The sequence below is a fragment of the Belonocnema kinseyi genome, chromosome 7, assembly GCF_010883055.1.
Source record: "Belonocnema kinseyi isolate 2016_QV_RU_SX_M_011 chromosome 7, B_treatae_v1, whole genome shotgun sequence".
In the NCBI taxonomy this organism is placed as follows: domain Eukaryota; kingdom Metazoa; phylum Arthropoda; class Insecta; order Hymenoptera; family Cynipidae; genus Belonocnema; species Belonocnema kinseyi.
This window is the reverse complement of record NC_046663.1, coordinates 121,910,759-121,925,779: the sequence shown is the minus strand read 5'-3', so window position 1 is coordinate 121,925,779 and position 15,021 is coordinate 121,910,759. Positions and strand designations below refer to the sequence as shown.

At 36.8% G+C, this 15,021-nt stretch overlaps 1 protein-coding gene across 1 annotated transcript in view; it reads left to right on the top strand.

Annotated features, from left to right (window-relative positions):
* The window catches only part of LOC117177115 (D-altritol 5-dehydrogenase-like), a 32,939-nt gene extending 18,917 nt beyond the window's left edge, over window positions 1-14,022 (top strand). The window contains exons 2-5 of the mRNA XM_033367608.1: window positions 6,893-7,150; window positions 7,249-7,486; window positions 13,453-13,634; window positions 13,712-14,022. Of these exons, the coding sequence (XP_033223499.1) occupies window positions 6,893-7,150; window positions 7,249-7,486; window positions 13,453-13,634; window positions 13,712-13,918 (885 nt within the window). The 3' untranslated portion in view covers window positions 13,919-14,022. The remainder of the gene's footprint in view (window positions 1-6,892; window positions 7,151-7,248; window positions 7,487-13,452; window positions 13,635-13,711) is intronic.
* The last annotated feature ends 999 nt before the right edge of the window (window positions 14,023-15,021 follow it).

The following is a 15,021-nucleotide window of genomic DNA, read 5'->3' as shown; positions in this document are numbered from 1 at the left end:
CAGTCGCGGACAATTGTCCAGGGGTGGTCCCGAAGGAATTAACCCCCAAGCGGAGGTGTGGAAACCGTGCCGAAAGCTGAATGGCACCTGGGTGAGGTGTCTGGAACGTTGACTCTGGGATATCGGGCGACCTCTCAGAGTACGCAGCCTTATCCTTGCATGCGGGGCTCGACAAGGATGGACGAACCACTTTTCCTAGCTTCTCGTGGGTACAACAATGACAACATCAAACATAGTTGTAGTAAGTGCGGTTCAAAACAACAGAACGCACAGGGCTCCTGACAATGGGTTGACCAACAATGCCGACAACTCTGGAGATGGGGGAGCCAATGGAGATGGATTCAATGCAATAGATCGGCAGAATCTCGGCACCTCCAGGTAGATGGAGCAACTCTACCACAACCAGAACAAGCCGGCAACAGAGAAAGAGAGGCGACACAAAGACCAAAAGCGGGCAGACATCCGATAGAGGAAGAGCGATGCTTTGTGAACCGGAGAAACATCAACACCCATGTTTCTCTCAAGCTTAAAGATCTGGCTGAAATGGGCGACGAGCTTTTTGGACATTTTTCCGAAGAATCCGATCTCTGGGCTATCAATTGTTGTGTATAATGCAGCGAGAGCTTTGGCCGATGCGAACCGTAAAACAAAACCAACGGTTGATTATAAGACCAAAAGAAGAATGCATCAACTCGCCATAAAGATAGGCTGGGCAAGGCAGTAGGTGTCCCGTATTCAGTGTGTGATTGACTACATCACATCTGGCCAAAATGTTACCGCAAAGGTTCGAAAGTTCGCACGCGAACTCAGGACCCGTTATCACACACTTAACAAGTCAAAGCTGATGACCATCAGGCAGCATATTATTGAGAGAATATGGATCCTGTCTGATGCTAAGAGAAGTCTAAAGTGGAGAGAGAGGTGGGTCAGAGAAAATCAACAGTTTCTCTCTGACCTATCTCGACTTTTCCAAGACACTCCAGTTACTATCGATCACCCGCGCAAACAAGAGGAAGTCGAAGTATTTTGGAGCTTTAAGGAGCTGTGCAGTGCGCTCATAACACCTGCTGAAGAATGCCCACCCATCACTACCGAGGAGGTGAAAAAAGTATTAGGAGGGATGAAGAGCTATTCCGGCCCGGGACCAGATGGTATCAAGACCTTCAGGTGGAAGAAGTTTTCTTTAACCAATCAACATTTGGCCCATATTTTCACCTCATATTTAAAGTCGGAAGAATCAATTTCGGAGATTGATGACGCATTGGAAAACAAGATTTACTATCTCATCTTAAGCTCTATGCTAAGAACAAGGAGCAACTAAATTTAGCTCTAGGAATTGTCGAAAGATATACTTAGGAAATAGGAATGGAATTTGGGTTAGACAAATGCGCCAAGGTTTAATCAAAGCGCGAAAAACTTAATGGCATCCCTGAAGACCCTGAACTTGTTGATAGAAGCGCTATACGACACTTTTGCACTGGAGAGACTTATACATACCTGGGCGTGCCACAGAGCCGCATTCAGGATGTGACATCTATGAAAGATAATCTTTGAAGCAGATACAAACGTCTCATCCGGCAGATTTGGTCTTCCGTAATGTCGGCGAGGAACAAAGTATCTGCAACGAACATGCCTGCCGTCGCCGTCCCGGTAGTACTCTATTCATTTGGGAATGGTACCATGGACGAGGAAAAAGCTCAGATCCCTTGATATCGGGACACGAAAGCTTATGCACATGAACAGAAGCATGCATCTAAAATCTTCTGTTCCGCGACTCTACATCTCACGCCGTCAAGATGGTCGCGGGAAGCAGCGGAGGAGGCTGCTGAAACACTCGGACTTAACTTCAGTATTAGGGGTGAGCAAAATGCGTCAAATCTTATCTATCGCGAGTACTCACTCCTAAAAGCCCGTATTAAGAAAGCACAAGAGATAAACTTTCGTGAACAGCTCCTCGATAAGAGGATGCACGGCATCTTCCACAGAAATGTGGAGGATCAGTCAATGTTGTTTGAGCTAACTTTTTCTTTCCTTAAACCACCCGGTCTGGCACGGAGGGATTCATTTTGGCATGTCAAGACGGTGTCATTTCTACCTTAACATGTCGTCGCCACATTTTGAGCCAAGACTTTCCCGATGATAGCTGCAGAGCGTGCTTTGCCCACCCCGAGCATTTGGTACACATACTATTTAGTTGTCCAGCTCATACGGGAAGCACCTACGTCCAGAGGCACAATGCGGCACTAAGAGTGCTTTATTACCATCTCTGTCACTCTTACGGCATCAACCTTAATATCGCTCCTCTGAATGCTCCTAGGAAAATCGAGGCAATTGTCGAGAATGAGAAGTGTCGTATATACTGGAACTTTATATTTTCGAAAATTGTTTCTGTTGCACACTCGAGGCCTGACATGGTTCTTCTTGAATTCGAGAAGCAAATCATGTTCTTTTGGAATTTACGGCGCCAGCTGACAAAAACATCACAGGCAAGGAGAATGAAAAGGGAGTTGCAACGATTGTACCCAGAATATTCGGTCAAACTAATCGTCCTTATCATCGGCGCTCTTGGAGGTGTCAAGCTTTCACTGGTTAGTAGCCTGAAAAGCATCGCTGCGTGTGAACAATATGCTAAAACACTTGCGGGAAAAATGCAGAATGCGGTCATCCTTGCGTCACTCCGTGTCCTTAGGGTGCACAAGACTTCTGCCAGGTCGTCGTATTGATTCCGTTACAGACTGTAACCATTTATTTCATGGTCGTGAGACGTGGTTGTGGCTGAAATTTCACCGCGATTTCGCTGGGAGCGGGTGCAATTTTCGAGATTAGCACCCGCTCCCGGTGAAATCATAAGGACAACTGCAGCATTTCGCCGGCAGCGAGTGCTAATCTGAAAAACTGCGCCCGATCCCAGTGAAATCGCGGTAAAATTTCAGCCACAACCACGTCTCACAACCGTGAGATAAGTGGTTACAGTCTGTGAAGGAATCAATACGACGATCCGGAAAAAGTTTCGTGCACACTGAGAACACGGAGCGATCTAAGGACTACCGCCTTCTGCATTTTTACCGAAAGTGTTTTAGCAAATTGTTGACACGCAGGAATGCTTTTCAGACTATTAACGAGTGAAAGCTTATCACCTCCAAGAGCGCTGATGATAAGGCGATTAATTTAACAGAATATTTCAAGTACAATCGTTGAAATTCCCTTATGAGGTCTCTATACCTCTCTTTCTTTTCATTCTCCTTGGCTATAATGTTTTTGTCAGCTGGTGCCGAAAATTCGATAACGAACATGGTTCGCTTCTCGAACTCAAGAAGAACCATGTCTGGCCTCGAGTGTGCAACAAAAACAGTTTTTGAAAATATAAAGTTCCATTATATGCGGCACTTTGCATTCTCCACAATTGGCTCGATTTTCCTAGTAGCATTTAGAGGAGTGATATTAAGGTTAATGCCGTAAGAGTGACAGAGATGGTAATAAAGCACTCTTAGTGCCGCATTGTGCCTTTGAATGTAGGTCCTTCCCGCGTGAGTTGGACAACTAGATAGTATGTGAGCTAAATGTGCGGGGTGTGCATGGCACGCCTTGCAGCTATCATCGGGAATGTCTTGGATCAAAATATGGCAACGGTATGATAAGGTGGAAATGATACCGTCTTTGCATGCCAAAATGAAACCCTCCGTACTAGACTTCAATCCAGGGGATTTAAGGAAAGCAAACGTTAGCTCATACGACATTGACTAATCCTCCACATTTCAGTGGAAGATACCGTGCATCCTCTTATCGAGAAGCTGTTCAGGAAAGTTTTTCTCTTGTGCTTTCTTAATCCGCGATTTCAGGAGTAAGTACTCGAGATAGATAAGATTTGATGCATTTTGCACACCCCTAATACTGAAGTCAAGTCTGAGTGTTTCAGCAGCCTCCTCCGCTGCTTTGTACAGAAACCCTCATTTGCCCACTTCTTCGTGATTCCTGACTATTCTAAGAAGAGGGTCTCTTCCATTTACGACTCTATGTGCTATACCCAGTATAAACCTGTTGTGAAGAGATTCAAGACTCAATATTCCGCGACCACCTTCACGGCGTGCGATGTGCAGTCGCGGAACAGAAGACTTAAGATGCATGCTTTTGTTCATGTGCATAACCTTTCTTGTCCCGATATCAAGGGATCTGAGCTCGTTCTTCGTCCATGGAGCTACTCCAAATGAAGTCGGAGTAGTTCCATGGACGGAAGACGAAATTTGCCGGATGAGACGTTTGCATCTGCTTCGAAGAGTATCCTTTGTAGACGTCGTATCTCCTGAACGCGGCTCTGTGGTGCGTCCAGTTATGTATAAGTCTCTCCAACGCAAAGGTGTCGTATAGCGCTTCTATCAACGAGCTCAGGATCTTCAGGGATGCCATTAAGCTTTCCTCGCTTCAAATAAACCTTGGCGCATTTGTCTACCTCAAATTCCATTCCAATTTCCTTAGTATATCGTTCGACAATCCCTAGAGCTAGATGTAGCTACCCTTTGTTTTTAGCAACGATCTTAAGATCGTCCATGTAAAATACATGAGTGACCTTGTACTTTCGATCTGCAGGTTTGCCGCACAAGTACCTGTCGTAGTCGCAAAGTGCTGATGATAGTGGCAATAATGTAAGGCAAAAGAGGAGTGGGCTCATGGTGTCGCACTAAAAGACACCTCTCTGAAAGGTGACCTTCTTAGTTGTCATACGATTTCTTCCAGATAAGATAGTAAATCTGGTTTTCCAAAGCGGTATCAATCTCTCTATGCACCTAACGATTTGCGGATGACCCTTTAAGCTTTCCAAAAGACAGATGATACGTCTATGGGAGGTCGAATCGAAAGCTTTCCGATAATCAATCCAGGCCATCGATAGGTCACGCTGGTAGAATGCTACATCTTTGTAGACACATCTATCGATGAGCAGCTTCTCCCGACATAACGCTACGCCTTTCTTTGAGCCCTGTTGTTCATACATTTCTTGACACAGGTTAAATTGCCCGAACAATTCTATCATTTAGGATAGTTGTGAATATTTTATACAGTGTGTTCAGACAAGTGATTGGCCTATAATTTTTCGGGTCAGCTAAGTTGCCTATTTTCGGAGTATTGGGCGCCCTTTCACCAACCACTCCGTAATTGGCTCTTCCGATTTAAAATATGAGATGAAAATACGGGCCAAATTCTAATGGGTGGAAGGAAACTTCTTCCACCAGAAGGTTTTGATACAATCTGGTCCCGGTGCGGAATAGTTCTTTATCCCTCTTAATACTTTTTTCACTTCCTCGGTAGTGATGGGTGGGCATTCTTGATCAGGTATTATGAGCTCGTCACACAGCTCCTTGAAACTATTTATATTTTCTGAGTCTTTGTCCTGTTTATGCTGCACTTTGTAGACTTTTCTTTAAAATACTTCGACCTACTCGGGTTTAAGCGGATGGTCGACAGTAAATGACGGGTCTTGAAAGAGTCGATATAAGTCAGAGAGAAACTGTTGATTTTCTCTGACCCACCTCTCCCTCCGCTCTAGACTTCTCTTAGCGTCAGATAGTACTCGTATTCTCTCAACAATATGCTGCCTGATGGTCAGCAGGTTTGACTTGTTAAGTGTGTGAGAACGGGTCCGGAGTTCGCTCGCAAACTTTTGAACCTTGGCGGTAAAATTCCTGCCAGATGTGTTGTAGTCAATCACACACTGAATGCGGGATGCTTACTGTCTTGCTCAGCCTATCTGTATGGCAAGTTGATGCATTCGTTTTTTGGTCTTATGATCAACCGTTGGTTTTGTTTTACGGTTCGCATCGGCCAATGCTCTCGCTGCATTAAACACACAATAATTGCCCCTTTTTTGGAGTAGTTCGGCATGGTTTCGCAGGCGTCGCTGCGAAAAGGGCGATAGCTCCGGGTGTTTCTCGCACCACAGAGCATGTAGTCGTGCCATGTAACCTCGCTCAGGGGCCACACTCGCATCGTAGCACTCCCGCAAGTCGTGATTTAGTCGCTCCATCCACCTGAAGGTCCGGAGATTTCGCCAAGCCATCGCATTGTATTCATTTTCATTGGCTCCCCCAGCTCTAGAGTTGTCGGCATTGTTGGCCGACCCATTGTCGAGAGCCCTGCGCGTTTTCTTGTTTTGAACTGCACCAACTACAACTATGTTTGATTTTGTCAATGTTGTTCCCACGAAAAGCTAGGGAAAGGGGTTTTTCTATCCTTTTAGAGCCCCGCGTGCAAAAATAAGGCTGCGTACTCTGATAGGTCGCCCGGTATCCCAGTGTCACCGTTCTAGACACCTCACCCAGGTGCCATTCAGCTTTCGGCACGGTTTTCACACCTCCGTTTTGGGGTTAATTCCTTCGGGACCACCCCTGGTCATAGGCCCTTCGGTTTGATTCTATGATCTATGATTTTTGCCAGTATTGGCACAGTATTTGAATCGCAATTCCCGCAGTAATGCACTAGTACTCGCTCGACAAGTTTTGGCTAGAATATGGCATGACCAATTCACCCAGTACTGTGCCAGCACTGGTCCGCTAAGGTTGGGCTTGACGTTGGCAAGACTACTGGCTCAGTACTTCGCCGGGTGTAAATGACCACTCAATGCATTCATTTTCCATTAGAAATTTTTATATTAGAAAATACAAGCTCAGCTATAAATAAATGGTTCTTCATGGCCATTTTCATTTTGGCGTTCTACTTATTCCTTAACATACAGACAGGAGCCAGTATCATTCTTATTGTTGACAGTTGCCCTAGGGGGGCCCTGCAGTGCTTTCTGCATCTATTTTTATTTATATAAATCAACAATAATCTTTTAATACTTTTCTGTTAAATAGTATGAAATATGAATAGTATGATATATAAATGACTTTTATAATTCCAGGGTAATTTTCCGTGCAAAGAAGATGCTCCATTCACCCCTGGTCATGAATTTGTTGGTACGATTGAGGCTATTGGTTCTGGTGTGAAAACGTTTAAAGTTGGAGACAAAGTAGCTGTTGATCCCAATAGTGGATGTGGGATATGTAAATTTTGCCATAATGGAAATTATCATTACTGTTTAAGAGGTGGCATACACAATACTATTGGTATATTTAGAAATGGCGGCTGGTCCACTCATACCCTTGTTCCAGAATCTCAAGTTAGTATAAATGATTATTTTAAGCATTTAATCACTTCATAATAAAATAATGACTCGTAGAAAATTTGAATTCATTATAAATTTTGTCCTGAATTAAGACCTTCTTAATACCGGAAGGAGTAGAACTTCAACAAGCAGCGCTAAGTGAGCCATTGTCATGTCTCGCACATGGTTGGGATATTATAAATCCTGTGACTGTTGGGAGTAACATCCTCTTACTTGGTGCAGGAATTATTGGACTTTTATGGGCATCTATTCTCCATTTGCATGGTATAAGAAAAACGGTGACAGTTAGTGAACCTCAGGATAAAAGAAGAGAGATGGCAAAAAATTTAAGTAAGTAAAAAGAATATGTAAACATTTTCATAAAATATTTAAGTCGCTAAGTACAATCCGTTCAGAAGAAAAATATACGATTAGGATCAACTGTTTTCTATGTAAGTTTGTTATATATTATCATGCAATGCAAGTAAACAAATTGTGTACGTCCTTAAGAAAAGAGTTCGTATGGCCCACGAAAAGAAATTCTTTGCACCAGAATGCAAGAAATAAACTTTTTTTCGCAGTTAGAAAAGGCACCATCTTTGAAAAACTATAGTTAGAATAAAAATGTTTAAACACATAGTGAAGAAAAGACCTAAAATATGTAACTTCAAGTAAAATATTTAGATATTTTGGCAAGAGGAATTAGTTTCAAGTATTAATATTATACTGCAGGTTCATTGTTTGTTATATAAAAATAAGCATAGTTCATAAAGCGAAAGGCGTTTCAACTTTGTTTGGGTAATAATCCCAACGCACATTAATAATATTTAATTGATTTATCTTAAAAATATTTAAACTGCATTCACTTTTTAAATTTTTGTTCAAAATGTCTGGCTAACGAACTTGATCTTTAGTTTAGGACACTAAACGAGTGTATCAAAGGCCAATCTAATAGATTAATTTTTTCAAACGTTATTGTGCTCACAGACAGACATACAGGCATACAGAAATACAAACATATGGAAAGACACATTAGGAAAAACCCGTTTTTTAGATTCAGGGGTCTCAAAATGTGAGCATTTGACCAAAACTGGGAGGGGGGATCAAATTTCACAAAAATATAATACATTCTCTGATTAGAATGTAAGAGAACGAATCATCAACCCAATGTATAAATTTTCAACCAAGTGTTTCAATTTAGAACAAGAGGATTAATTTTCATCAAAAGAAAGAAATCTTCAACTAAAGAAATCAGTTTTCAGCCTACACTTGTTTATGTAAATTTTCAACCATCAAATTTTCAACAAAATAGTTAACTTTTCGCCCAATTTAATTAATTTTGCACGAAAATGATGAATCATCAAATTTGAGAAAAAATCTATTTTTAACAAAATAACCCAGCTTCAAACTAAATATTTTATTTTTCTACAAAATTTCTTAACTATTATTTTTAGTGGTCCCCAGACCTGAAAATATTTTACGTAAAAAATGATTATGAAAATATACTCCCTACAGCTTTAAAACGCAAGTCGAATGTTTATGCGAACTCCAGACATGCTACACAACGCAATTTTTTTTAATTTTGATAAATGCTGATAAAAGTTAAGTAGCTATAAAATGGATAATAACTAATTAAATATTTGATGAAAAAGGTATGTACAATTAAACTATAGTTTGTTGAAAATAAGTCACTTTTTATTCAAATCAAGTGTTATAAATATAAAAAATTTCATCCTTTTAATTGAAATATCAACTATACTTTTCGTTAAAAATTAATCTTTTTGGACGATATTAATAATTTTTTTATACAGGAAATTGTTCTCATCAAGTTTAAATAGAAAATGTATCTTTTTAGTAGAAGCTTCAACTAATTGGTTAAAAATTGATATATTTTGTTAAGCATTCGTCTCGTTTGGTAGAAAATTAATCTTCTCGGTTCAAAATTCAAATGTATGGGAACAAATGTTAGTATTTATATAAAAATGTAACTGCTTTCTTAAAAATTTGTTCTTTCTTAGTTAAAAATGTATATTTTTACTTCGAAAATTCATCTTTCTGGCTTAAAAATTTTACTTACTGGTAGAAAATTTAACTGTTTGGTGATTTTCAGTTTGAAAGAGAATTAATGCTTTTTTTGTGAAAACGCAAGTTTTTGGTTAAAAATGAATCTGTTTCATGATTAAACTATTTTTTGTGTGGAAAATGCGTTTTTTTTAATTCAGTTCAACTGCATTTTTTAAAATGAAAATCATTCATTATTTTAGGATAACCTCTAAATTCACAAAAAAATTGTAGTCAGCAGAAATGATGTAAAATGGGGGCGAGGGAGGTCAACACTTTTAAACTCTAACAAAAAGGGAATACGTGGTTCAAAATCTCAGAATAAAAGTTTACGTACTGTATGCACAGCTTCTTGTGCGACAGGAATAAACCAAACAAATTTAAACTTCGACGACGACGTTTCGGCATCACTGCGTGCCTTTTTCGGAGTATCTAAGTAATAATTATAATAAGTTAATACATAATAAAAGTAAATATAAATAATTATAATACATTTTTTATGTAACTCTGCCAGAGATGACGTATTAAAAAATTGCAAAATAAAAAGCAAATTGTATTCATCATGATTATTTTTGTGTTTTCTTCTTATTTTGCTTGAAATTGTATTCTTGGCTGCTCTAAAACATGTATCATTTCAATAAATGTATATCATTACAATTTATAATGTGCATAAAAATTGAATCATACTAATTCTTATTTCCTTGTTTTTATAATTTTTTTAAAAATTTGTAATATTTTTTTTTACGATTAAATAAAAACTACTGCGCATCTGCAGAGGGTCTAATACAGAAACCTATATATGGTCTTATATAGGAGACTATGTCCTCTTTCTTCATTTCTGTGCTTTTTCCAAAAAGTTAATTTTTTAATTTTTAATTTTATGTTTTACGTTTAAAAAAAAATCTACTCGTCCTATCGAAAAATGATTAATAATAAATTTATAGATCTTTTTAGGCGAATAACTATTGTCTGGTAATTTAAGTTCATACCTTGTGTCGTTTTTTCGAACAAATTTAATATTTTTATTTAGAATGTTATTTTTAGGACTAAAGCAAAAACTACGTGTCCTATTACAAAATTATAGCTATTTTTTGGATGAAAAAGTTTGGTGTCATTTTTTTCGTAACTGGTATCGAAAAGTAATTTATTATAAATTTGTAGTTCTTTCCAGGGCGCGCAATTTAAGCTTTTTCATTTTTTTCATATCTTGCATAGTTTGACCAAAAAATGGAATTTTTGGATTTTTCATTATTTTTGGTACGATCAAATTTGGAATGTTCAACATTTCAACCAAATGAAAAAAGTTGTTATCATAACCTTGTAGGGCTTTCAAAAAGCAACGTTTTTCTTCTCCAGACTTTTTTTCGTATCATGCGTTGTTTGGCTTAAATTGTTCATTTCAGTTTGTTTTTTTGGGTTTTGAAAATGCTATAACTCCAGTAATTTTTGATTTTTAGAAAAAAGTAATTGCGATAAATTGTTAAATTTTTTGAATACTATTAATAACCGTACAGAGAATTTTGGAATTTTGAAAAAAGTGGTCTCAAAAATATTGAAAATGTGTCCACTTTCTGAATTTTCTTCCAAAATGGCTGGCTAACGAACTTGACAGACAGACACATTTGTAAAGACCTGTTTTTCGGATTCAGGGGGTCTCAAAACGTGGACATTTGGTAAAAACTGGGGGGGGGGGGGGCAAATTGTACATAAATTTAATACATTCTCTGATGAAAATGTAAAAATAATACCTTAGTTTAAAGCGATTTATATGCGAAATAACAATCATTTCAATATTGGAGTCAATACGTGTCAAATTTTTGTGTTAAATTTAAAATAATTAGTACGTTATTATAAGTTTAAAAAAGTAAGACTCCAAACAATTATTGAGTATGAGTAACAGGAGAAAGCCTCATAAAATTGAAGAAACTTTTTTCAGCGTAAAAACTACATTATTATCGATTTTTAAAAACTTCAAAGTGTTTTGGAACAACGACGAACAAATGACTAGGAGATAATTAAGGCGGTAAATCGTTGATGAAGACGTATTATTGAATCTTTATTCATAAACAAATTTCGAAATATTTCTGTTAATTTACAAAATGAAATTTTAAATATTAATAAAATTTACCAAAGCATAATTAATTAATGTCATCCTTGTTTAGTTATAAGAAGATTTTTCTTTAAATTTTTTAAATTTAAATTTAATTCAAGTTCGCGCTTCTTCATCAGTAATTCTATGGAAACTTGGCCAATAATTATGTTTCACTTTATATGCTGCCTTTATCTCCGTCAACGGTTTACCGCCGTAATCATCTCCTAGTCATATGTTCGTCATTGTTGCAAAACACATTGAAGTTTTTAAATATCGATAATAATGTAGTTTTTACGCTGGAAAAAGCCTATTAAATTTTATGAGGCTCTTTTCTTTTACTCATCCTGAATAATTGTTTGGAGTCTTAATTTTTGAAACTTATAATAACGCACAAATTATTTTAAATATGACACAAAAATTTGACTCGTATTGACTCCAAAATTGAAATGATTGTTATTTCGCATACAAATCGTTTTAAAATAAGGTATTCTTTTTTTAAAATGTTTTTACTCATGAATAATAATGTTTTCAACTATTTATATTTACTTTTATTATGTATTAGCTTATTATAATTACTATTAAGATACTCTTGAAAAGGCACACAGTGATGCCGAAACGTCGCGTCGTCGTCGAAGTTTAAATTTGTTCTAAAAATAAATGGAGTTTGAAATGATAATTTGTTTTTATTTTGCCATGACCGTAAGACAGAAGAAATAATTTTTCTACAATTTATTTGCATTGTCGGTCGATTAATTGGTTGGATTTGGTGTTTCCAAATCTTTACATCATAAAAAAAGTTATATTATATTTTATTATTTATGTAAGTTTTTTGCCAGGGAAATTGATAAAAAATTTATATGTTAATTTTGTTTTGTCTTCTGGTCTAAATCAATATTATTTAAATATTGATTAATCTTAAGATTTTGAAAAAAATACTCTCTAGTTCCGCTGGGATATGAGCCCAGGTCCTTCAAATTGCCGATCTGATGCTCTGAAGGACCTGGGGTCATATGCCAGTGGAGCTAGAAAGTTTTTTTTTCACAATCTTAAGATTAATCAATATTTTAATAATATTTATAAATATTACGTCAATATTACGTGAACGATTTTAGCTCATTTTGACACAATTTGCACTTTTCGTTTCTGCAATTATATAAACACTATGAGATTGAATTGACCTAGTCTCCCTTGAAATGCGATTACACTGTTTACGTAAATAAAATCAAACCACACCAAAAGCCGATATTTTCTTTGGAGGCCACATACGTCAATCAGACATGGATAGATCTTTGGCTAACCGTAGTGGGCGACAGATGCGCCACTATACTGATAGTTGTGGTTCCTATGAAAGTGCTTACTACCAGTTTTTCTCTGCATTAAGAGCTGTTGAAGTTAACCTTCCACCTTTCAAAATCTGTCGAAGACTGGCATATTTTTGTTTTGTTTGAAAAGCTGTACGTGTCTACTGATTATATATTTATTTTAATATGGATTTTTGTAAATGATTTAGGAAAAAATATTATATAGAATGGTCTAAAGAAAATATGAAATAGTTGGAAAATTTCAGAATGGTGACAATTTTTCTATAAATATTAAAACTAGATTTTTCGCGGGAATATTGCAGATAATGTTCAACAAATTTGGATTACTTTCAAGTTGTATCAAGTTATTTTAAATGAAAGTTTTTAAGAAAATTGGTTTACACTTATTAAGTGACTGCAATCCATCGACTTAAATATTTACTTTTGTTTTTAGAGGCTGCCTCTTCACTCTATGTCTTCGTTCGTAATGTTCATTTTAATTTTTGGAAAAATTTCTGTAAACATATTTTCTATGTGCAAAAGTTACACGATCTCTAAGAAAAGCACTAATTTCCATTAAATTATAGTTTATATCAATTTTTTGTACCAATTTTTTGCTCGTAATTCCTTCGATAAATTTTTGTCGGCTAAACTATGAAATACATATTTCTTTATTTGCATTAAAGAATGATATATTTAGAGGCCAATATTATAACTCTCTAATCTGAAGCTCTCTGTTCAATTTAAATTGCAATCGGTCATAAATAAGATGTATGCAAAGTATACAATAGTTCTAAACTCAAAAAGTTTTTGGTAAATTAATTAATATTTAAATTAACGTACGAAAAATTATTTTATTTTAGATTTAGGTTACAGTACTAAAAGCCCACAGGATTTAAAGGAAAACGAATACGATTTGGCGATAGATTGTAGTGGTTCAGGACCTGCCATAGAATCAGCATTGCAGCTTTTGGGACCAGGAGGCCGTTTATGTTGTTTTGGTATAGCGAATCCCAAAACAAAAATTTCTGTTGAACCCTTCCAGGTACAGTTTTTCTACTGCGAAAGAAGTTAAAAATTCGATCGGAAAAACGTAAATAATAAAAAACAAATGTGTTTCAGCTCTATAAAAAGGAACTGAAAATCCTGGGTGTGAACATAAATCCATACACGTTCCCAAGAGGATTATCTCTTGTACAGGCTATGGCTGATCGTTACCTTTCCTACGAAAAACTTGGGATTAAAGTCTTCGAATTATCTGAATATGAAGAGGCTGTGACTGCACTGAAAAATGGTGAAATAAGCAAAGCTGTTTTTAAATTGTGTTGATATGCATTATATTTCAGTAAAATCTTTAACAAGTGTTTTTTAAAATAGATTATGTAGCTGGAAACTACCGCTATAAAGAATATATAAAAAATAAATTTATATTGGGGAATTTGGTACATGTTTCAAGAGTTTCTTCAGAAATTAGAAAAAATTTTATTTCTAGAAATTGGAAACATATAATAGAGTCCAGCCGATTGAGGTATCAAAACAACTTTTTATTTGAGGGGCGCCCAAAGTATATAAAAAAATCAGTTTACTTCGTGGGCACATTCTCATCGCGTGCTAAGCGCGCGACTCGCTTCGCTCGCAAGATTAAGCGCGTCTAGGGCGCGTGACTGTTGGTTCTCGCGCTTCGTGCTCGATAATATATTTATCTTGCGCTTCCTGCTCGATAACACAGCCATACAAAAAAAAGTGTGCGGATCTGGTAACAAGACACACTTATTTCTATGGATTTTGGGGCGCTGAATTCAAATTCGGTATCAAAAATCACTCATCACTTCATGGTTGAGCCACAACCTCAAAAAATGACGAAAAATCATGCACTAAGGCAAATAAATTTCAAAATAATGCTTGATATCAACTTATTTAACATAACTTTACCCAACAGAACCTGACCTCACCTAACCTGAATTAACAGAAATTTATTTAACTACACGTAAAGCTCTGGAAGCATATTTTCCCAGTAGCAAATTTTTGCTACAGCGAATGGGTCAACTCGAGCTTAACCTAGAAATAAAATCTAGAAAGTGAAGTTTTAAATTCATCAAGCAGCCTAACTTTTTGTAGTTTCTTATCATTTTCATAACAATATTCTCGTAGTCTGGACATTTTTTGTTACTGAGGAAATTTGCGTTTACTGATTTAAAACTTTCCCAAGCGTCCATTTCAATTTTCGTCATGTGGCTCACGAAATTAGTATCTCTTGTCAATATTCGAATCTGTGGTCCATCAAAGACTCCTTTTAATTTAGCGTCTGACACATCAGGGAATTTAAGGGATATCTACTTATAGCATTGTCCATCTTTGTCTAACGCCTTGACAAATTGCTTCATGAGCCCAAGCTTTATGTGGAGGGGTGGTAGTAAAATTTTTTCTGGATC